The 23,418-nt window shown below is 38.2% G+C and overlaps 1 protein-coding gene across 1 annotated transcript in view; it reads left to right on the forward strand.

The window, feature by feature from the left end:
* EDAR (ectodysplasin A receptor) overlaps positions 1 to 23,418 on the forward strand; it is a 99,310-nt gene that overhangs the window by 71,215 nt on the left and 4,677 nt on the right. Inside the window, exons 3-10 of the mRNA XM_081945963.1 lie at positions 3,786 to 3,908; positions 6,436 to 6,617; positions 8,397 to 8,482; positions 14,199 to 14,285; positions 19,993 to 20,121; positions 20,373 to 20,447; positions 20,731 to 20,803; positions 21,525 to 21,684. Coding sequence (XP_081802089.1) covers positions 3,786 to 3,908; positions 6,436 to 6,617; positions 8,397 to 8,482; positions 14,199 to 14,285; positions 19,993 to 20,121; positions 20,373 to 20,447; positions 20,731 to 20,803; positions 21,525 to 21,684 — 915 coding nt within the window. The remainder of the gene's footprint in view (positions 1 to 3,785; positions 3,909 to 6,435; positions 6,618 to 8,396; positions 8,483 to 14,198; positions 14,286 to 19,992; positions 20,122 to 20,372; positions 20,448 to 20,730; positions 20,804 to 21,524; positions 21,685 to 23,418) is intronic.

A 23,418-nucleotide genomic window follows, 5' to 3' on the forward strand; every position in this document is an offset into this window, starting at 1 on the left:
GAATGTACGCGAGATGCTTCTGTGCATGCACAGAAGCTTCCAGGGGTCTGGGCAGAGCCTCCTGCAGCTGCCACTACTGGTTTGCCCAATCCGGGCCGAACCAGGAGCAACCCACCTCTGGGTTTGTTTTACCGGATGATAGACTGCTATGCCAGTGACGTGCGGTGAGGTTTATGGCTGGTGAGGCACTGATCCAGTGGTGGGTTTCAAATTTTTTTAGACTTGTGTACTTCAACTCCCAGAATTCCACAGCCAGGCATGCTCAGTTCTGATTTAAAGCGACAGCATTTGTTTTTCTCCTTTGCGAAACAATTTTGCTTCTTTCTTTTTCTTTTTCTTCTCCCTTCCCCTCCTTCTTCCCGCTCTCCCTCCCCCCTCTCTCAAACACACACACACATATACACACAGAGAGAGAAGTTGGATTGGACTACAGTACACACACTTTCCCCCAGCCCCGGAAGGATCCAGCCCAGCTTCACTGATTACAGCTTTGAAAAGGCAACATGGCTCTGCCTGCAATCAAACCCTAGCCCTTCCCTCCAGCCTTTGCCCAAAGCCCCACACCAGGAGGATAAAGTTTGAATTCCTCCCCCTCCCTCCGACCCACATGTACCTTTTCCAGCTGTTTCAGAGAGGATTTCAACTCTGCTCTTGCCTCGGGTCCTCTGAAGAAGCCCCGCCCAAACGAGCGCCCACTACTATGAGGCAGGAGAACTGCTTGCCTCACCTACGTCAGGAATTTTTAGGCTTTTAACCATTGCTTAACTCTGCCCGAGTGATCATAAAACGCCTAAAGTCAGACTAGATGAGGCATGCAGTTCACCTGCCTCATAGTAGAGGGCTCTTTTTAAGAGGCTTTTTTAAACAGTTAAGCAGAGTCATCCACGGTGAGGCAGCAACTAGCTCAGCCTGACCTCAGCTCTCGCCTTTTTCCTTTTGCATTTTTTTTCTTTTCATGATGACAGTGGTGAGGCTGTGCCACCCCTGACTGCACATCACTGGCTATGACAAGATGGTTTGCCTCTCAAAAAGACTACCCAATTTTTTTTTACAGTATCAAGTCCAATAAAGGGACTCATTAAGCTGCTCAAATTAAAAATGAAGGAAAACATGGATTCATAAAGTTCATTGTCTTCAGTATCTAGATAAAGCAAGGTTCACCGCATGGAAAATAAACAAGGGGGAGCCTGAACTCATTACAGGAAAGCAACCAATAGACACAATTCACACAATTACAATAGTGCTTAAAGAGCAATGGAAATGAAGGAGGAGTTCTGTGTGAAAAATATGCATCATTCAGATAGATGACCTTGGTTTACTGTAGAAAACAACTGGATTAAATGAAGCTAGGAAAACAAGCAAAAGCAATAATGTTGTTGGTTTACGCTACTGACTACTCAACCAAACAAAATATCTTTCGAATGGCCTGAATGTAATAGCAATGGCAGATTAATTGGGGATGACCTCTGCGGAGTTTAGGAGGAAATCTACAGGGAATTTCCAACATAATCAGAAAGTTCCATCATTTCACCAATTGGTAAAAGAAACAAGTTGCTTAAGTATTCTTGTCTTGACCTCAAGCAATAGAGAACATATAGCAGATAAATATAGCAGATCAATCTTACACCCTGCTAGAGAATGTAGTCATGTGCAAATCTTTGTCATCAAGAAAGAAGATTTGAATAAAATCAGGGCAATTTTAAGACCAATTCTGTAATTCTATGATCCTCTGAACCTGGAATAAGCTTAAAATCACCAGCTTATAAACTTCAGCTAACAGAAGGGGAAAAAAAGGATTTGGGAATTATCATTCAGGGCTTCAGCTTCTTCACTCTTACTTTGGGGATCAGCAAAGTTTATTAAAAAAAGAAACAAATGAAAAATAAGTTCTCAAAAGAAAATAATCCGTTTAATTTTGAAATGCTGAAATTGCTAATATAGCCCAAGCTATCTTATGTTCAATGTAATATTTGCTTCAGAAAAGTTCTGAAAATAAGTGGAAATGGACTCCTTTGATCTTGAGAACAATAGCGGCAGATAGCTAATTTTAGAAAGCGTTACTAAGAAGGCATACAATATTCAGTACTTTTATGTTAATAAAAGCATTTTTGCTTCATTTTGCTTTTGGGACAGATTTGAAATGCCGGGAGCATGAAATGGAAGCTCCCTCAAAACGCAGTGAGGCTTTGTCTATACACAGAATGGCTGTCATACTATCTGACCATACTCTCATGGATGATTGTCTGTAATTAAGCTGAAAATACTAATAAGTCAATAAGAATAAAGCAAACTTGGGTCTCACTAGCAATAGCAATAGCACTTAGACTTATATACTGCTTTACAGGGCTTTACAGCCTTCTCTAAGCAGTTTACAGAGTCAGCATATTGCCCCCAACAATCTGGGTCCTTGTTTTACCCACCTTGGCAGGATGGAAGGCTGAGTCAACCTTGAGCCTCATAGGATTTGAACGGCTAAGTTTCAGGCAGCCAGCAGTCAGCAGAAGTAGCCTGCAGTACTGCACTCTAACCACTGCGCCCTTGAGGCTCTAAAAGGACTGATGAGTGTAAAAAAAACCCACCCACCCCAAATTCCATGGTGATGACCCCAACCTCTGATCTGTATGCATAGAGGACTTATAAACAACCTGCCTAAGTAATGCAAGGGGAATTTGGAACTGGATGTTGTAAACAGTGTTATAAAACTGTTACGAATCCTTCGTAAACCACATAAAATAATTCTGCAATTTAAACATTACATATAAAAGTCCTATCCTTTTTACCTTTTTTATTATGCCAAACAGATAACTTAACAAAATAGTCTTTGTTAAAGGAGATATCCATTCTGAAGAAAAGTTGTTGGTCATTTTTGCACCTGTATCGTAGTTTCATAGCATCACCCAGCCATTGTTGAAGTGATATAAATCTTGTATGCCTTATTATTATTATTTTGGCACAATGATAAATGAATGACACTTACAAGATATTATAAGCCATTAATGTGGAAATAACCTTAGGCATCTTTTTCAAACAATCTTGCCCTTTATATTGCATGTATGGACAATTAAAATGCAATGTTTCTTTATTAGATATTTTAGACATAATGTATTCAAACAGACCAGCAGTTTCTTATTTCAAATCCACAATTAGCATGCAATAAATATAAACTTATATGGCATTGATTAATATCCAAGGCTTTACATTCTATTTAAAAGGGATATAATTTTATGAAGAAAGCTAAATTCTGTGCTTATTTTTGAAAAATGGACTCCATTTTTATATTTATTTTATTCTAATTTTGAAGTCTACCTTACAACCGATAATCTAATTTGCTCCCTTTTTCACTTTCATTGTTCTTCATATATGACTTCACACATGCCTTCAATTGTAATGTCTCATATTTTAACAAAATAAGATGTGGACGATTTTTTTTAAAAAAAAATATTTATAATTTATAATTTATAAAATTATTGCTCCCATTACTACATTCTTCATATTTCTGCCTACCTGCTAAATAAAGAGTAGACATAAATGTATTTTTAGTTTTTTCTATTCCAAGAAAATGTGAAATCATGGAAGAAATTCAAGGTCATCTGGTTCAGCTCATAAAGATTAGAAGATACATGTCAAGTTTTGATGGGAGGTAGTTTCTTCAATGTCCAGTAAAGGGGGGCAGGGGGCGGGTTGTATGTTTTAAGCCCAGTGATTCAGCAATCCATCATGTCTGCCTTTAAATAACTATGACAACCTGGCAATAGAAATAACCAAGCTTTATTTTTTTGATACAGGCATCTCTTGTGTATTATGGTAATGCTGAATATTCTAACTGTGGTGAAAATGAGTATTACAATCAGACAACTGGAATGTGCCACGAGTGTCCACAGTGTGAGCCAGGAGAAGAACCTTATATGGTGAGTTTTCCACATTGTGAGATATAAGACCCAAATAGTTTAATACTCACAATACAGAAACAAGTCTGGTTAACAATTCAAAGGTTTATTGAAGAAAAATGAAAAGTGGTTGCAAGCGCCGCCTCCCAAATGGATTTAATATGAGAGGGAAAAAAACAGTTTTCAAGCTATGCAATTTATAGTCCCTAAACATTGCACGTGACGCCTAAGAAGAAGCCCTCCCCTTCTCCTAAGTCATTCTTTAAATCATTTTACACTATAAAGGGTCAGCATGACCCTTCCTGTAGAATCCCAGTCATCTTTGTTTCCTTGTGGCTTCACCCTAGGCAGCGAATGTTCCTATGTCACCAAATGGTGGCCTTGCCTTGGGAGTATGTTTCTGTTTTCAAAGGAAGTTAGTTTTAGCAAGTCATCACACACTGTTTTACTGAGCACATTTGGTGGTTAATTAGCAACAGGAAGAACTCTATAGCTTACTGATACATTTAACACTTTTATAAAAGAGTAACTTATTATTTATTTCCTACAACATCACTGTGATGTTCTTCAGATCATTTCTTCTAAATTTGAAAAATGTCTCTCAGAAGATAACAATGTTATTAAGAAATGTGTTCAAAATACTATAAAACATCTTTTTAAAAGCATTGCTCCTTCTGTCTTCATGTAGCTGTAGTGAATGTGTTTTCCATGCAAAAGTTGAAAAGAGAGATGTTCCATAAGGAGAAAGGCAGAAAGACCATATATTCTTCCTTGAGTGAGTGTGTGTGCACGTGCGTGGGGATGAGAAATCCTGCCTCGTAGCCAGAGCAGTAAATAATACCAGACTAAATAAGTTTGGCCTTCTTCTATAAAGGCAATTTCTGATGTTCTTATTTGTCCAAATAAAAATAGAAATCTGTACTGAATCATATCCATAGGCCAACAAAAGTACACTTTTTGAAAAGTCTTGTTCGACAATGGCCATGAACAATGTCATTTTCCCTGTGGTGCAGGGTATCATTATTCTAAATTTCCTCACTGTCAGGAAAATGGCCTTCACAGGACTGCTATGAAGTAAGAAAATAGCCGTTGTGTTCCTAATAGGATTTCAGACAACGTTGGTGAGTCCAGCAAAGTAGGAACAGTTTCTCTCCAGTGCAATTTCCCATAATTACTTTGCCTTGGAAATATAATTATCCCTGGCAGCAATTCTTTTAATGGGCACCATATTTTGACTAAGAGAGAATGAAACTCTGGCCTACATAAACCTAGTCGTACGTAAGAGATACTTAAAACCCCTCCTTCAGACAAACAGCAGTAACAGAGGATTTCCCCCGGTATTTCATCCTTTTTCATCCTTTGTACTTCACCGCCTTTCAGTTTTTGAATGCAAATAAGCATGCCAGATGCACAGTGCTAGGGTCTCTTCATGTTCACACTGAAGCCTATGATAAATGCCCCTTGCCTGAGCTTAGGTAACTGTGGTGCTGAGTGATTAGTGAACTCCTGGGCCAATACTGACAAAAAAACGCAGAGCTAAAGAATATTTTTAAAAGCAAAGGCTAGTCAACTTTATGATTAACACGAGATTAAATGTGTGCCGTAAAAGCTTAGTGAAAAAGAGCAAATATTACTGTCTGCCAGAAACAAGAACCTAGCCGCAAACATCTGGGGGAGGAGGATAGAGACACCTTCCTACAAGGTGTTGGAAGAAATGTCCATCTGGGTTCAGTTCCAAGTGGGGAAAAAGATACTGGATTCATGGAAGTTGCTTGGAAAGAAGGTTTATTGACGAATAAGATCACATGGTTTGAGATCCTGGGCAAAAAAGAGCAGAGATACCGAGAGTGTCTGGGTTTTATTCCTCTGTTGGACTTTGAATTTGAACTTGTATTCTGATTGATTGTCAGACTCCCATGAGGCCATGTAGGGGTACCTTGGTAGGTTGTCTGTGTCCCAGGCTTGGTTGAGCCTTGCTGGATGATGTAATCTTCCCAGGTGCCATTTGGTGAGTTCTATTGCTAGATGGGTCCTATTATGTCCTGGAGGCCATGTCTTTTCTATTGTGGATGAGCTGGTCCAGGCCTTAATGGCCCATTAACAAAGGGAGGGGGTGAGTTTCTGCCTCCCTTTTAGGGGAAATATTTTGCCCTTTTAATATTTCCTAAAATATCTCATTTTCCTAGGAGAGGGGTGGGTGCTAACTTCCTACAAAGGACTAGGTGCCACCCCAAAGAAGGCTCCTCTTTTTATTAAACTAGTCACAGACAAGGAAGGTCTTTTTCACTGGATAGAAGGCACACTTCATATTTCTTTCAAAACTGAATATGGAGAACAATACAGTAAAAAGATCCGGTATCTCTGCTCTGTTCTAGATTCTAGAGTTTAATCCTATCAGGAATGCAAAGCGGAGACTACCAAAGTAATCTTCAGGCAATCTGCAAAGGAGGACAGTGGGGAAAAGGAGGAAGGGCCATCAATTCTGTCTGTTTGTAAAAGTCATTGGAAAAAAAAAATCAGATGATTTGAAATGTTCTTGTTCTCACAGACATGTGGGTATGGCACTAGAGATGAAGATTATGGCTGCATCCCATGCCCATCAGAAAAATTTTCTAAAGGTGGATATCATATTTGCCGGAGACACAAAGATTGTGAAGGTTTCTTTCGGGCGACAGTGATGACACCTGGGGATAAAGAAAATGATGCCGAATGTGGACCTTGTCTCCCTGGGTAAGGATTTAATTACAGTCTTAACAGTCTTCATTCTGTGCTTGCTTCATTTTTCTGCATTCACTTAAATGCATGATAGTGATCCAATGATAAAGGTGGCCCCAAAGATTTGTGTTCACGAAAGAAACAAGACTATTAAAGCAAATGAAATATCAACTCAAATGCACACCTGCTTGTTTCTTAAAATTAGAAGCCACTACTGATTCTTGGATCTGAAACTTTTACATAGCAAGCAATGTGAAAAGGTAGTCATGTCTTAAATCCTGATGATTTTAAACTTAATTTACCTACCCAACTGAACTAAGAAATGAAATGAGGATTTTCTGTGCTTCTGGGGCCACATTTTTGAATAGAATAGAATAGAACAGAACAGAATTCTTTATTGGCCAAGTGTGATTGGCGCACGAGGAATTTGTCTTTGGTGCATATGCTCTCAGTGTACATAAAAAGACAAGATACATTCGTCAAGAATCATAAGATACAGCACTTAATGATAGTCATAGGGTACAAATAAGCAATCAGAAAACAATCAATACCAATATAAATCGTAAGGATACAAGCAACAAAGTTACAGTCCTGCAGTCATAAATGGGAGGAGATGGATGATAGGAACGATGAGAAGACTAATAGTAATAGTAATGAAGCCTTAGTGAATGGTTTGACAGTGGTGAGGGAATTATTTGTTTAGCAGAGTGATGGCATTTGAGAAAAAACTATTCTTGTGTCTAGTTGTCTTGGTGTGCAGTGCTCTACACCGTCATATTGGGGGTATTTTTTGCAGATATGAGGGTGGTCTTTGCATGAACCACTCTTGTCAATAAAACTCTTTTCCGCCCAGTAGAAATAGACCAGCCATAAATCCAGATGACCACTAGATGTCATAGGAATTAGTTTTCTGTATACCTTTTGCTGCCCTCTGATGGCTATCCAGAGTTTTGCAAACCTAAATACTCTCCCAATTCTTAATTGACCTTTTCTAATTCTGGGTCAAACCCAAAGCAATTAGTAGAGCAGCAGTGTTTCTTTTTTCCTAATTACAAATCAATGACTTTTTGCTTAGCATTCATCATAATGTTATTTCAGGTTTTGCTTCCTAAAAGTAACAGAGGAACAGTTGAAGCTAGAGGGAAAGTAACATAAAAGCACATGAAACTTGTTTCCCAATCCACATGAATGCATTGATGTCTTGCCTTGATATAATTATCATCAGCAAAATGGGAATGGCATATGGGGTAAATCTTAAGTTGCTTCCCACTTAATTTTTGTACAAAATCCAAACTGAGGCTTGGCAAATACATTTGTGCATGCCCAGCTGAACACAGGATATTGCCAAAGCTCCCAAAACTCATTGGGTGTTTATTTTAACTATTGTGTTTATCCTAACTAGGTTACACCCTTGATTTTTTCAGTACCTAAGGATATTATTTTTGTGTCAGTTAAGGCCAGGAGCTGTCTGGAAGATTACCTCTGCCAGAAATTTCTAGTGCAGAAAATATTTAATTTTAGAAACATATGTTGAACTTTACTGCAAGTTTTATGTACAAATGTACGTTGGATTAGCGTCATGCCATGGACCTTTCAAGCTTGATTTCACTAATCTTATGAGGCAATGGAGAAGGGACCTTTTCTAGTCAAGCAAGAAAAAAAGATAATATTGAAGCATTTAAAGTAGGGTGTTTATATAGTAATTAATTATTTCAACCATAGTCAATATCAGTAAACCCAGTTTTTTTAATTAGTTTTGCCTTGTCTTTTCCCCCCCCCTTTTTTTTTTTACAGTTATTATATGTTAGAAAACAGGCCTCGGAATATTTATGGAATGGTTTGTTACTCATGTTCAATGGCACCTCCAAACACTAAAGAATGTAAGTTGGATTCCATTTTAATTTTACTTTCCTTTAATTTAACCTACATTTTAGGCTGTTTTAAATACTGTGATGTTGTACATAGAATCTGTTGACTGGGTAACATTTTGGATTGTTCAGAATTGTCTTTTATAAGAATGCAGTTTTGAATTTTCCATTACAAAAAAAATAAAAAGTTCCAGTACAGAAAACATCAGGTATAATACTTAAATGTCCATATATCAAATCACATTCACAAATCTGAACCATATTTCTTTTTCCAAAAAAGAAAACTGAATTAACAAACAAACGGATATTAAATCCATAATCATATGTTAAGGTCCCCTCTATCATTTTACAATTCCTGCAAAATGATCAGAATAGCCAATCTTTTGGGGGTGAGTGGATATATAAATCTCAGCTTAAGAAAAAAGAAATGATACCAGTTTTGTCAACATATCTCAACCATTATTTATCTTTTTTTAACCATTGCTCTTATTTTTTTAATTAAAATAAGATAGTCCAATGGTTTATTTGGAATTCCTTCCTGCAATGGCATCATTCAAGTTCAATGACAATCAATTACAGTCCCAATATCTTTATTCACTAGACTATTGCCCTATGAATTTGCTCTGCCAACATTGTATGTGTGCATTGGTTATTTTGACTGTAAATTTGGACAAATTGTTAAGGGATGTGATCTGGCTTGGCAGGAGTATGGAGGCAGGAGTAAAGCAAGGCATAAGCAAATAAACAGATTGAAGACAACTAACTTGCCATGGAATGTAATACAACTTTTTATTTTATGGAGCTCTATTAATTCAACTTTGGATGCAAGGGAGAAAACCTGAATTTAAATCAGACCAAACCATTTTTCATATCATTTATATCGGCTCTTACCGTGGCAAGTTTAAGACTTGTGCACTTCAACTCCCAGAATTCCCCAGCCAGTATAGGTAGCTGGGGAATTCTGGGAGTTGAAATCCACAAATCTTAAAGTTACCAAGATTGAACCCTGATTTATATAAATGTTTCAGTAATTTATGCTACAATTATGTAAATTATGTAAACAAAGCAGCGAGTGATTGAAAACCTATAGACATTGTGTGCCCTTGGCTATAATGGGATCTGGTTTTATGGCAGATGTGTGGAACTGTGGCTTTTTTATGACTTGTGGACCTCAACTCCCAGAATCCCTGAGCCAGCATTCTGGGACTTGAAATCCACGAGTCATAAAAAGGTCATAGTTCTCCACCCTTGTTTTATGGTGTAAATTATTGCAAGGAGTGCATCAGTGAACTCTCCTCACCAGACAAGGAGGATGGGGATTTAATCACTGAGAAGGAAAGAGTGTTAAATATGTTCTACCCCTTGAGTTATTTATAAAAATAATACAGGTGAAATAAAAGTATAAATAAATATTTTAAAAATGTCCTAAAGGAACACGTCACAAAATAAAAAATTTTAAAAAATGGGGGAGAAATATATTTACCCTGCCAGGGAAAGACTCAGTAAAAAAATCTCAGGGAACTTGCTCCGTATTCACTGGATCATCAATTTAATTCACAGCAATAAATGTCAGCAAAAAAGTCACGTTTCAGATAGTGAATGCAGGCACCGCTGAAACAGGCCAGCTAAATAAAACTAGTTTATTAACATTGCATGAATACCATTTGGATTTCAAATGAACTTCCTTAAAATTTAAAGGTACACTATATTTCATAGTTAGTATTGCTTGGAAAATGCTTCCCAATGTTTTAGGAAAGACTTATTCAAAATCATGGGCAAATGAAAATGGATGTCGTTTTCTAAAGCATTTTTCATAATATAGGGTATAAAATGTTATTTAATGCTACATTTTATTTAATCTATAAACATTACTTTGCCTCATGAGCTGAGAGATATTTCTCTCATTGTACGAGAGAACCGAATTCCCTGTTCAATTTGCCTGGTGTCTCTGAGCTAAGCTAAGATTCATATTCCAGAACTGCAGAATAGTAATCATTTTTTCACTACAGAATGATTTGACCTGAATATAGATATAAATTTAATAAATAAATACATAAAATATTAATTCTAACCTGTAGGAGCCCTAGGATACCTTTTTCTTTCATAAGGGATGAAAAGTTCAATTAAAAATCAATTAGAAATAATAATTTGCATTCTATCTTCAACAATACATTTTTTTCCTTCACTGTCATGCAATTCAACTATTTCCATATTACTTTTCACTCCAGCACTGATATATGCTTATCAATACGTATGATATATGAAAAGCTGCAGTACATTGTAGCATACATTTCCTCTAAAACTGGGATGTCAAACTTACATTGTCAAAGTAGCATCACACGATGCATAGGGACTCCCCTCTCTTTGCTAAACCGGGCATGAGTGTGGCCAACGCATGACACATCCGACCCATGGGTCGGGAGTTTGACATCTCTGCTCTAAGGTATTACACATATTCAGACTAAATTGCCCGAACCGGTAGCGGTAAACACGGGTGGCTCCGCCCATCCGCGCCCAATTCTACGACATCCCATTTAGGGCATTTTTTCACCAAAAGTCCATGTGCAGAAGGATCTTATATGGTGAGTGTGCAGTCACATTTGCGAACCAGTAGGGAAGATAAGTATTTACCACCCCTGGTCAAACCCATGCGCATGGTATAGAGTTGGGCACGCACCAAATTAAGTTACCACAAAATAATAATAATAATATATATATATATATATGTGTGTGTTTGTGTTACAACCCCTGGTTCGAATCCCAGTAAGGGTATGGCTAGCTGATGAGAGCTAAATAGCTCGAAATGGATCTATACTAGTCTCCCTTTATTTTATCAGCACAAATACAACACACATATATATATATATATATAGGTGCCATAAAACCCTAGGTTTACAAGTTGTGAATCAGGCTCAGTGCCTTGGCATAACCATATCCATGAGGGTTACTTTGTGCTGTTGCAGCATGGATTGAGTGGGAGCTCTTGAGGAGAATGCTTTGCACAGGGCAGTGGACAGATGGCCCTTTTCTGGCCTTTTGCCGTTGCAATGGGCCTGTCTGGAATGGGCCCAGCCAGAGTCACACGGTATACGTCTCAAACTTTCTCTTGAGAGCAGGCAACAAAATTTCATTTTTAACGTAATGCCAGTGTGCTCATGGTAAAATAAAATGATAATAAAAGTTCTCTCCTCTCCTTTCATTTTATCTTAGCTTCCTGTGAATCAGACCTCCAACAGGGTACTGATCCGTGCCCTAATTAAATCATGAGCCTTGAGCCAAGCTTCAAAAGAAATCCAGTTATTTATTAGGAGCTTCATATCTGCACGTTCCAAGTGAAGCCAACTCTGACCTCACTTAATTCACACCCTGACTCTGGCCCTGTTCCCCCCTCCACCCAGTCTATTCTACATAACAAAGATCTACCTCCTTTGGGCAGAGCTATAGTAGGAATTGCCTAAAGCCCTTTCATTACATCATCACCCAGCAAGGCTAAACCAAGCTTGGGACTCAAAAAACAACCTACAAAATTACCCCTGCATGGCCCCATGGGAATCTGACATCCAATCAGAATACAAGCTCAAATTCAAAAGCCCAGAGAGTAAGGTGACCAACTTTTTTACAATGAAAAGGAGGACAAAACACGTTCTATTGTCCAAAATGCTAAGGTGACCAACTTTTTTACAATGAAAAGGAGGACAAATAAATTGGAAAAAATATATCGTAAATAAAAGAAATATTTTATTCATTGCAACAATAATACACTAAAATATGATATATGCATAATAAAAACATTTGCAACATTTTATATTGTAATTATGCTTACATGCCTGTTAATTATTATTTAAATGAGTACTTTTCCATTGAATTAATATTTTTTGTCAATGTATCATCTTCTAACAATATATTGGAAATATCGGAATAAGAAATATCCTTCATATTGAATTTTACAGCAAGTGCTGCAGCTAGAGTATCAACATTCAATCTCGATTTATCACTTTTCGAAAAATCATTGGCAATTGAAAAAAACTCTTTCAACTGCTGCATTAATTCCAGGGCAGCACAACGTAAATTGAACAAGTATAAATAAATGTTCACATGGAATATGTTCATTTTTGAAATGGCTGAAAATATCCACCCATCTTTTATCAATTTCAACATGTTGATTTTCCCATTGTATTAATTTTTTAGAATTTAACTATACATTCAGTCTTCTAATTTCTTCAAAGAGACAATTGTTGTCAATTTTAATGTCTAGCATTTCTTTAGATAAAAATTCAACACACGATTCAATATCTGTTCAATATACTTGCGATGAAGTAAAAAAAAACACCATTAAAAACTTTAATAAAACGTGAATTGTACTTACCTCTGTATAATTGAATATTCACTGAGAAAGAAATAATTACCATGAGTCATTCAATTGCCAACGTGCCGTGAGTCTACTGCGTGCGTATGTGCCGTGTTGTGTTTCGGTAAGAAGTAAACAAAGCCACTTGCACGTGCCTCTCTCTCTCAAGGTCTCCCATGCGGAGCGCATGCGTCTCATAATCGCGTCTTATACCATACTATACCAAGTCTTGACGAATTGTCATGTCAAATACAAATACGTCACATAACGCGCAACAGATTAGTCTTCAAATATCGAAAAGGAGGACATGTAGGAGGACACTTTTCGAGGGAGGACAGAACTTACAAAAGAAGAACTGTCCTCCCTAAAGGAGGACGGTTGGTCACCTTACAGAGAGGGCATAAAACCCAGGCACTCTCAGCATCTTTTCCCTTTTTCTTCGCCCAAGATCTTCAAGGCATGTGATCCTGTTCATCAATAAACCTTCTTTCCAAGCAACTTCCATGAATCCAGTGTTTTCCCCCCCACTTGGAACTGAACTCAGATGGACATTTTTTCCAACAGTGGGATATAATTAATGTTCAAAGGAAGCAAACTGCATCATTTGTGCAATAACACTATGCATGTATAAAGTCTATTTCTCTTGGATCTCCACCTTGCACCTTTTTCCAGAGATGCCTCTGCCTGTTTTATCATTTATAGAAATATCACTCTAAAAAGACAATTAAATTGGAGGTTTAATAATATTTGTATTTCTCCTTAGGATTATAGAAGTATTCATATGCCAAAGTTTCAGTTCTTTGTTTTTGTACTTACCTTTGGCTTTGTCCTTAATTTTTAAAAAGCTTTGTTTCTGATCTTGTTTTAGTTCTTCAGTAGCCATATAGCGTTACAATTTTTAAAAAAAAACAAACTCAAATTTTATTATAGCAAAAAATTTTGTCAACTAGACTCTACTTCATCCAATGCATAGAGGATAATACTGATAATACTGAAATACTCCTATTTCAGCATAAAATAACATATTGCTGATGTAACAGATCACAATCTAAGAAAATGTGTATTATATATATACTTTAGTCCTCTGGCTAGCATGTCTTCTTTAAATCAATCAATAACTAATTTCTGAAAAAAATGTTTGGAATCATAAATTGCTTCTCTGCGTCAGATAAAAATGGGCAAACATCTCCATTCAGACACAAAAATGTGCCAACTCTCTATTTCACATCTCAGTGGGATAAATTGAATTGTATAAAGTCATCTTTTAAATGTATAGGAATCTCAAATAATTGGTCTCTGTTCATGAAAAAAAAAGCAGTTCAAAGTTGAGATTTTGCAAGTAACCATCAAAATGTGTAGCAAAATTGTTTCTCATTACAGGCACAGGCGTTACTTCTGGTGTGTCAGCCAGTTTCCCAAGCACTTCTGGCACAAGTACTCATTCTCCTTTTCAACATGTGCACAAAGGTAAGAAAAGCAGCGCTTGATTTAATTCTTCTTTGTAGTGAATAGCAGGCTTTGGGCCACAGTAGCCTTTGTAATGTCAACTTGAAGGAAATTTGGCAAATGCAATGACACAGTTAGGAAAGATCAAGTGAATATTTAGGGTCTATTCAGGGGTGGGCTTCAAAAATTTCAGCAACGGGTTCTCTGCCCGGTTGCTGGGTGGGTGTGGCCATGGTGGGCGTGGCCTAGTCATCCTCCTGCACCACGGCGGGGGCAGGGCGGTCTCGCCTTCCCTAGGCTCCAAAGGCTTTGTTCGAGCCTCTGGGAGGGGAAAAATTGCCTCCCCTAGGCTCCGGAGGATGGAAATGGGCCTGTTTTCGATCCTTTGGAACGTCTAGAAGGCCTGTTTTTCCCCCTCCCTGAGCCGCCGTGTGGGCCCTTCACTTACCTCGCATCCAAAATGGGCCACTTGGAGACTCCTGGGAGGGGCGGCGTGGAGTGAGAGGGAGTGGGCAGGGTGAGCAAGGCCAGCCAGGGGTGGGATTTGGAAGTTCTCCAAACTGGCCATAACGTTAGCTACGGATTCTCCCAAACCCGGGCAAACCCTTATTTATTTATTTTCATTCATTCTTTCCATTTCTAGAACCGCCTATCTAGCTAAGTGACACTGGGAGTTTATAATTCTAAAGCTATAAAACTGTTAAAACAATTGATAACAATAAAACATTGAAAAATACATACATGTGGCAGCCCAGATAGTTAAACAACTAACAGAAAAGCCAAGAAACAGGGCCCTTAACACAGCTTCAGACCCAGGTAGCTAGCCAAATTTTTAAGCATTACAAAAGGCACACTGGATGGGGACTGTTCTAATTTCCAATGGGAGAAAATCCCACAAAGCTACAGGAGAGTGTAAAATTGCAAAAGAACAAGCTGCAAAAGGACAGCAGTCGACAGACAATCCTTCACAATGGCTTCTTTTCTCCAATATGAGGAATCCTCAGAATTATTCTTCAGCACTCAGTCTCCTTCAGTAAAGATGAATTATATGACTTTCATTTGCAATGGATGTGCTATTCAGGGAAATTAATTTGGTTGCTTTATCTCCTTGAGTGTAACTGACTTGGAAAGCAGAACTTTGATGGAATGTAGTCAAATGAACAAGCTTTGGGCTGCTTTGGATCCTTGCTTAGGAGACATATATATGGAAATGATATGCAGCCTAGTAATTGGGGTATGTGGTTTATGAAATCAGCTTTTTGTTCTGATCCCAAGAGTAATCATCATTGTAATGTGTGAAGAATGCCCAGCAATTTCATTAGTTAATTGCAAGGAGAGGGAAGTATGGAAGTAATTTACCAGGCATTTAGTGAGACTTCTACACTAGGGTCTTTTATGCACGAATGGGGAATACTCGCATACAATAAGTCTTAGTTTACGAATATAAAAATTGGGGATCTTCCTGAATTGGAGCAAGTTTACCTTCTTTGTCAGTTGCATGTTTCAAACTGGCACAAAACGAAAACCAACAAGCTGCAGAAAAATATATTGAAATGCCAGAAGGGCACAATAACCTTGTTTGTTTGTTGTTTATTCATTGAAATTTATATGGCTGCCCAACTCACTCTCACTGACTCCAGGTGGCTTATACAGTTATTCAAAAGGTAATTTGCTAAATCTAAAATAAGAACACTTATTTTATAATAATGCCAAATCCCAGTTGGAACCTCTGGCTGACTGTGTGATGAACCATATAATATTAAAAAATAAATAAAATATAAACAAACAAACAAATAATAAAATATTCCACCTAGTGTAGCCCTACAGTGAGATATGTAGCAAATAAATTTAACAAAATAAAACAACCAAAAGAATCCATTCTGAAGGGTCAAGGAACCAAATGGCAGATCCATTACTATTGAAAATTCAAGTCTTATTTTTAAGTGACTATATCTATATGTGTGTGTGTGTGTCTGTGTCTGTATTTGTGTTACAACCCCTGGTATGCCCAAATATGGGAGGGAGCTCACTACTCTTATATATATATATATATATATATATATATATATATATATATATATATATATATATATATATATATATATATATATATATATATATATATATATATATATATAAACATTTGTGTGTGTCTGTGTGTGTGTGTGTGTGTGTGTGTGTGTGTTCCAGAATAACTCTGGAATGCCTCAAGCAATTTCAACCACAAATGACTTACCCTCTGGGGGAAAATAGTGTGGGGGTAAGACACCCCTTAAACTCCTTGGGGGGGTGTTCTGTTAAGATACAGCCTGTTGTGCCTTGAAATGGCTTCTACTGTACTGCCAGAAAATGGCTTCTACTGTGTAGTGCAATGGAGTTGCCATGGTAACGGCTTCACAGTACTCCACAAGGGGGCTCCCTCTGGTAAGGGGGAACAACATTATAAATTATGTTTGGCGAGATATAAAAATGATGTAATGGAATCTACATGGAATTACAACAAATAGATGAAATTCTAACAGGCCTGGAAGATAAATTTATAACAAAAATGTACAAATATCTATTAGAAGTGACATTGGAAGAAGTAGTTAAAGTTTGCATAATAACGTGGGCCAAAAATTTTGGTCATATTATAGATCTAGTGGATTGGGAAAGAATTTGGAATACAAATTATAAATTAACAAGATCATTAGCATATAAAGAAAAAATGTACAAAATGTTTTATCGTTGGCATTTATCACCAATGAGATTGGCCAAAATGTACCCGAACATGAATCCGATTTGTTGGAAGTGGGAAAAAAATGCAAGGGACTTTCTACCATATGTGGTGGACCTGCCCGGAAACACAAAAGCATTGGATTAACATTTAGAAATGGATACAACAAATTATAGAGGAACGAATATAAACCAGAACATTTTCTGCTTGGAATAACCAAGGGGAAATATAGAAAGAAAATTAAATATATATTAATACACTTGTTGACTACAGCCAGAATAACATTTGCCCAATGTTGGAAACAGAGTAATATTCCCGTAGATTAATTAGTGATTCAAAAAATTCTAGATTGCGCACAAATGGATAAATTAACATTAAGTTATTTTAAAAAATTACTTTGGTCTGGACATTTTCCCCATATAAATAAATACCCGGGCAACGCCGAGTTATACTCTAGTTACAAATAAAAATAGATGGTAGCTGCAGAAGGATTTCAACTCCAGCTTTGATTTTTTCATGGCTAGTACTAAAAAGACTGAATAGACAAACTGGAGTAGTCAGTGAGCTATTATAAAATGTCCACAATTTGCAATGAATGTCATATTCTGAGATGGGTATTGACTAGTGAGGATAGAGCACCCAAGACTACATTTTCTCTTATTGTTATTTTCTGAATGAGCTCTGTGAACAATGCTCTGAGGTGAATGGAGGGTGAAAAAACCATTGAGAGAGTGAAGATGGATTGCAATCTGAAACATAGAGGTTTATAAAGGCCACCCTTTTATTCCGCTGCAAGCAAAGAACAATTCAGTTGACTTAAATTAAAATATTATACCGTATGGCAACACAATCCTAGGTATAGTTACTGTACTGTATATTATTAAAATGACATGAGCTCTCCATGCTAGACATGATGGAATGTAAGAGACTGGCTGCTTAGAAGGGAAAGATTTGACCCAGGAGACTAAAGAAACATTTAGTTCTTCATCTTTGTTGTAAATACTTGGTTGGTTGACCTTAGTGGAATTTATTTCAAACCGGTAATAAATTACCTTTACATTTAGTGCTGATTGCATTCGATAAAGATGTGATGTGATTTTATTAAAGCTCTTCTATTAAAAGAGTTAGGGATGCAGTGGCTCAGCGGGTAAGACGCTGAGCTTGTCAATCAGAAAGGTCGGCGATTTGGCAGTTCGAATCCCTAGCTCTGCATAACAGACTGAGCTCCCATTACTTGTCCCAGCTTCTGCCAACGTAGCAGTTAGAAAGCATGTAAAAATGCAAGTAAAAAAATAGGGACCACCTTTGGTGGGAAGGTAACAGCATTCCATGTGCCTTCGGTGTTTAGTCATGCCGGCCACATGACCAAGCAGATATCTTTGGACAGTGCTGGCTCTTCAGCTTTGAAACGGAGATGAGCACCATCCCCTAGCACAGATGTGCGAGGGGAATCTTTACCTTTTAAAAGAGTTGACTATCACAGATGTGTGAGGGGTACCTTTACCTTTTAAAAGAGTTGCTTTCTTCAAAGCTAAGAAGGATGCTCTTCGTCTCCCTCGATAGCTTTAGAATCTGCTTTGGCAGATTGGGAGCCTTCTTAAATCCTTTTTAGGAAGTTGGATGGGACAGTGGAGAATTACATTTCATTTTCATTAGGGAAGTTTACCTTTTAATTGTGTTTAGTTTGATTATATTACCCTCAGTTAATTGTTTAAGAGTACATATAAATGTACTATACAAGTACTTGTGTTAAAGACAAATACTTTGAGTTGAATTTCATTCATTCTCAAGGAATTGTAAATTATAGACATGGCCAATCTACAATCTCTAAGGTGTGTTCAACCTTCAATTCCATTTTTTATACTCCCATTTTCAGCACATACAAATCTAAAGACAGTAATCCCCCAATATCTCATATCCCCTCACTAGGGTAGGATCACTATGCCACTGCTGTGTGCACTACAGTCCTTAATTAAATGAATAATAATAATAATAATTTTAAAGCACTATGAAAATTAGGTTAATAATTACAAACTTAGTAGATTAAAAAATTACCTCCAATGAACTGTTAGATGAGTTTTTAAAATTGTTGCTTATTCAGTCACTGCAGCAAACAAAGCACCGTCAAAAAGAAATCATTGCTTTCTTCAAGCATACGGAATGGCTCCCTGATTTTAAGATGATGCTGGTACTACCTATGAGATAATCAGGGGTGGGTTCCAACCACCATTACTACCGGTTAGGTAGTAAAAAAAATTGCATGCATGCACTCGGTTTGCTCGTGCGCACGCCAGATGCTCACTCCGCACTTGTGCACATTTTCATTTAAAATGATCTGTGCATGCACACAGCATTAAAAAAATGAATAAAAATTGCATTTTTAATGAAGATTGTTCTGCACATGTGCAGAACAGAAAATCAAGATGGCGTCACCAATCATAGAACCACGTGTCTAGGTCACGTGTCATCCGGAGTTACTACCTATTCAGACAAACCGGAGATAATAACAAAACATTGGAAGGATTTTGATCTGCTTTAGAAATATTGAGTTGATCCTAGATCAGTGGTGGGATTCAGCCAGTTCGCACCTATTCAGGAGAACTGGTTAGTAACTTTCTAAGTGGTTCAGAAAACTGATTGTTGGAAGAAATCTCCTTTTCTTTTTTTCCACTTTACAGGGCTAATCCTGTAAGGAAGGCAGGAAAGAAGCATTCTGGTGTTGTTTGTAGCCTAATCTTTATTGACCTGCTTACAGAAACTGCCTCTCCGGTTAACCCTTCTTACGTTGTAACAGCTAAGGCAAAGCACCCATTGACTGAGTGACCTTGAGTTGGCCACGCCCACCCAGTCACATGACCATCGAGCCCCACCTACCCAGATGGCCATTAGGGCAGAGAACCGGTTGTTAAATTATTTGAATCCCACCACTGTCCTAGATGCATTTAATCAATAATTAAATGAAGTAGTTGATGGTTAATTATATTTTCTCTCTCTCCCTGTTTATCATTCTAGGAGATCTTTCTGGACAAGGGCACCTGGCTACTGCCCTTATCATTGCCATGTCCACTATTTTCATAATGGCGATTGCTATTGTGCTGATCATCATGTTTTACATTATGAAAACTAAAACTTCAGCTCAAGGTAACTGTCAATCAATAGCAAAGATTACAGTTTTGAAATGGGGGGGGGAGGAGGTTGCAGCAGAATAAAAAATGGGAAAGCTGACAGTTGCAACGACACAATTGGAGTGCCACCCCTTTTGTTGATGCGACACAATGAAGTATGAAAAGAATGGAGTTTTGATCATGCTGCTGCGTTTGCCATCTTGTATTCAACATGCTTGGTATAGGTAACTCTTACGAGTTAACAAGGTGTGTATTTTGATCTTACAGCATGCTGCACCAGCCAGTCAGTGAAGACCGTAGAAGCCCAGGCCAACATACAGGAAGAAAAAACAGAAGCCCAAGGTTGGGACCGTTTTGTAATTTCTGCTATTTAGACATCAGTGCCCATGGGGCTTACCTTGCTTTAATATAACTGCATAAGCTCCAATTGTTAGTGGAAGAATAATTGGAAAGGCATCGAAAACTAATGAAAATTCAGCTCTGCATTTGGTTATTTATACATTCTTACCTGCTTGGAGACGCTCCAAGGCAATTGTATTCACAACTCCAATGCCAGATGGTTGTTGTATCTGTCTGTTTTGCATTTTTGCCACTTTGTTCTTTTCACATTCTTTTTCCATTGCAGAAAATGGAAAGATTTTCTCTGAAAAAGATGAATTTGAAAAATTGACAGCAACTCCAGCTAAGGTTGTCAAGAGGTACGTGCTAGCTAAACAGCAAATCTTGTATGTGTGAGGGTGTGTTTGTGTGTAACATGACAACAATTGCAATCTATTGGGGCGGGGAAATGTTTGTGCCTAAACTGAGCCCCATTGAATCCAGTGGGTGAATTGCTAAGCAGTTTTCATTGGCAATGACATGGCTGGCATAATGAGAAAATAAGATCAAATAAATTAGGAGGGGCAATAATGAAGGCTCAAGCATTGTTTAAGAGGGAACAGTTCCCATTACTTAAACTCTTCAAAATTAAAACTATAAATAAGTAAAGGTGCTCACATGCAGATGTGGATCAGCCCCTATTAAATGAAATGTGAGGAGTGGATCTATATGCACAGAGAATTCATTCATAAATATTCAGTGGAATAATTCACGAGGGCTGGACTTGGGCATGTAAGTTCCCTTGGAAGTGGAAATGCACAGAACACTACAGTCCTACGTTGCTGAAGAAAACCAGGATTACTTTTGAATAAATATACTGCTAGGCATTAATTTGCAGATACAAGTGAAGAGTGTTAATGTTTTGCCTCCCCTTTTTTTGCAGTGTTTACTTACTCTCAATCTAGTATTCACCGTCTATATTAAATAAACATTTAACAAGTATGCAATGTAAATCCAAAAGGGCATTTCTGGAATTGTGCCTGTCGCTGTTTTAGAAAAGCTATCCCAGCATATTAAATTTGTGGTTTTGTTGCTTTTCAGTGAAAATGATGCTTCTTCGGAGAACGAGAGGCTTTTAAGTCGCAGCATGGACAGCGACGAAGAAGCTGCAATTGACAAGCAAGGATCTCCAGAATTGTGTTTGTTGTCTCTGGTACATTTGGCTCGAGATAAATCTTCAACAAACAACAAATCAACCGGAGTAAGTTAATTGGAAATCTTGTTGAATCAGTGACCTTTTTGATGATGTGTTACAGTGATTAGTTGCACTTTAAATGGACAGTATCCAAAAGAAGAATGTACGAAGGAGTCTTTGTGATGAGCTGATCAGAAAAAGGCTAAAAATGGGGTGGAATTATATTATTTCCGTCAAACTGCTAAAGCAGTGTTTCTCAACCTTGGCAATTTTTAGATTGGTGGGCGTCAACTCCCAGAATCCCATAGCCAGCATTAAGTTCACCCTTCTCAAAGTTTAAGAAATACTGTGATAAAGGCTACTCGCAAACCAAAAAGACAATTTTCACAAATCCCTGTGCTTTTCCCTGCTTTCCAAAATGTTTGCACACCCGGCTGCCTTCACCCTCTGTTCCTCTTTCCCAGGTGATCTCCTTTGCACTAAGACATACATTTGCTTTTTTATTTTATTTTCACAGTATCGTAGTTCTAATGCTACAATTAACATAACCATAGGGAACACGTTCTTTCACCCCTACTTTCCTCTGTGGGTTCATAAAAACTTTACAGCAAGGAAAAATGGAGAGTTCCAGTTTATAGGAAAGGAATCACGTTGCTATATTGCAACTTAATGATGTTTTAAAAATCAAGAAAAAGGAAGTTTAGCAGTAATGTGGCACAGGTGGGAAAGGAAATATGAGCTTCTAAGGGAGAAGATCATTGTCTTAACAGGGCATTGTTGGATCAACTACAAAATTATATATATCAAAAAGCATGGAGAACTGAGCAGCCCAATATGAAACCTCTACATGAGGTAGTGACCAGCTGCTGGAGGGAAGAAACATGCCTGGAACTGATCAGAAAAATATGCCAGCAACAGTTAAGGACTTGATACTACACAGCAGTGACGTGCGGTGAAGTTTATGACTGGTGAGGCTGGTGACGTCATCAAACCGCGTGGTTGCTCCGATCGCACGGGCGCAGCCCAAACGGAGAAGTTTCTCTTCTCAGAAATGTCAGAAAGGGACAGACAGGCTGCCGCAGCTCCACTAAGAAGACATTTCTGAGAAGAGAAACTTCTCCTTTCTCCTCCTCCCCCCCCCCTTCTAGCACTGATGATGTTACCTAGGCATTTTTTGCATCGGACGAGCCCGGGATCCTTGCAAGGGGAACGGGACCACCTGTGCAGGAGGCTCCTCAGCGCACAGCCTCAGATTAGCACAGCCACGATCCCCTTCCCCTGTACACGTGGTCCCATTCCCCTCCTTCCTAAGCCAACATGAAGGGGACCGCAGCTGCGCTGATTGAGGCTGGAGCTGAGGAGCCTCCTGCACATGTGGTCCCATTCCCCTTGCAAGGATCCTGGGCTCGCCCGATGCAAAAAATGGTGAGATCGGCACACTTGGGGCTGCTGCTGAGATGTCCAGGGAGGCTAAACCAAGCTGCGCGCCTCTCCCAGCCACTTTTGCGGCTTCCCGGAGTATTTTTTTTTTATTTTCATGATGAGAGTGGTGAGGCTCTGCCTCCCCTGCCTCCCCTGACTGCACGTCACTGCTACACAGTGCCCTTACAGTTTGATACAGGGGCTTTTTCATTAAATGTATTCAAGTATATATCTGCTTTAGAGGCAAAGTTGTTAATGGCAAGGATATGATTGAGAAACAGACTGCAGTTTTATTATTGCCTTTTTAGCCAACCCATCTTCCTCTTAGAAGCAAAAAGTTCTTGCAAGAATCATTACTGCATGTTTGTAGGAGGAAGG

Source organism: Natrix helvetica, assembly GCF_964273705.1.
Source record: "Natrix helvetica genome assembly, chromosome: 3".
In the NCBI taxonomy this organism is placed as follows: domain Eukaryota; kingdom Metazoa; phylum Chordata; class Lepidosauria; order Squamata; family Natricidae; genus Natrix; species Natrix helvetica.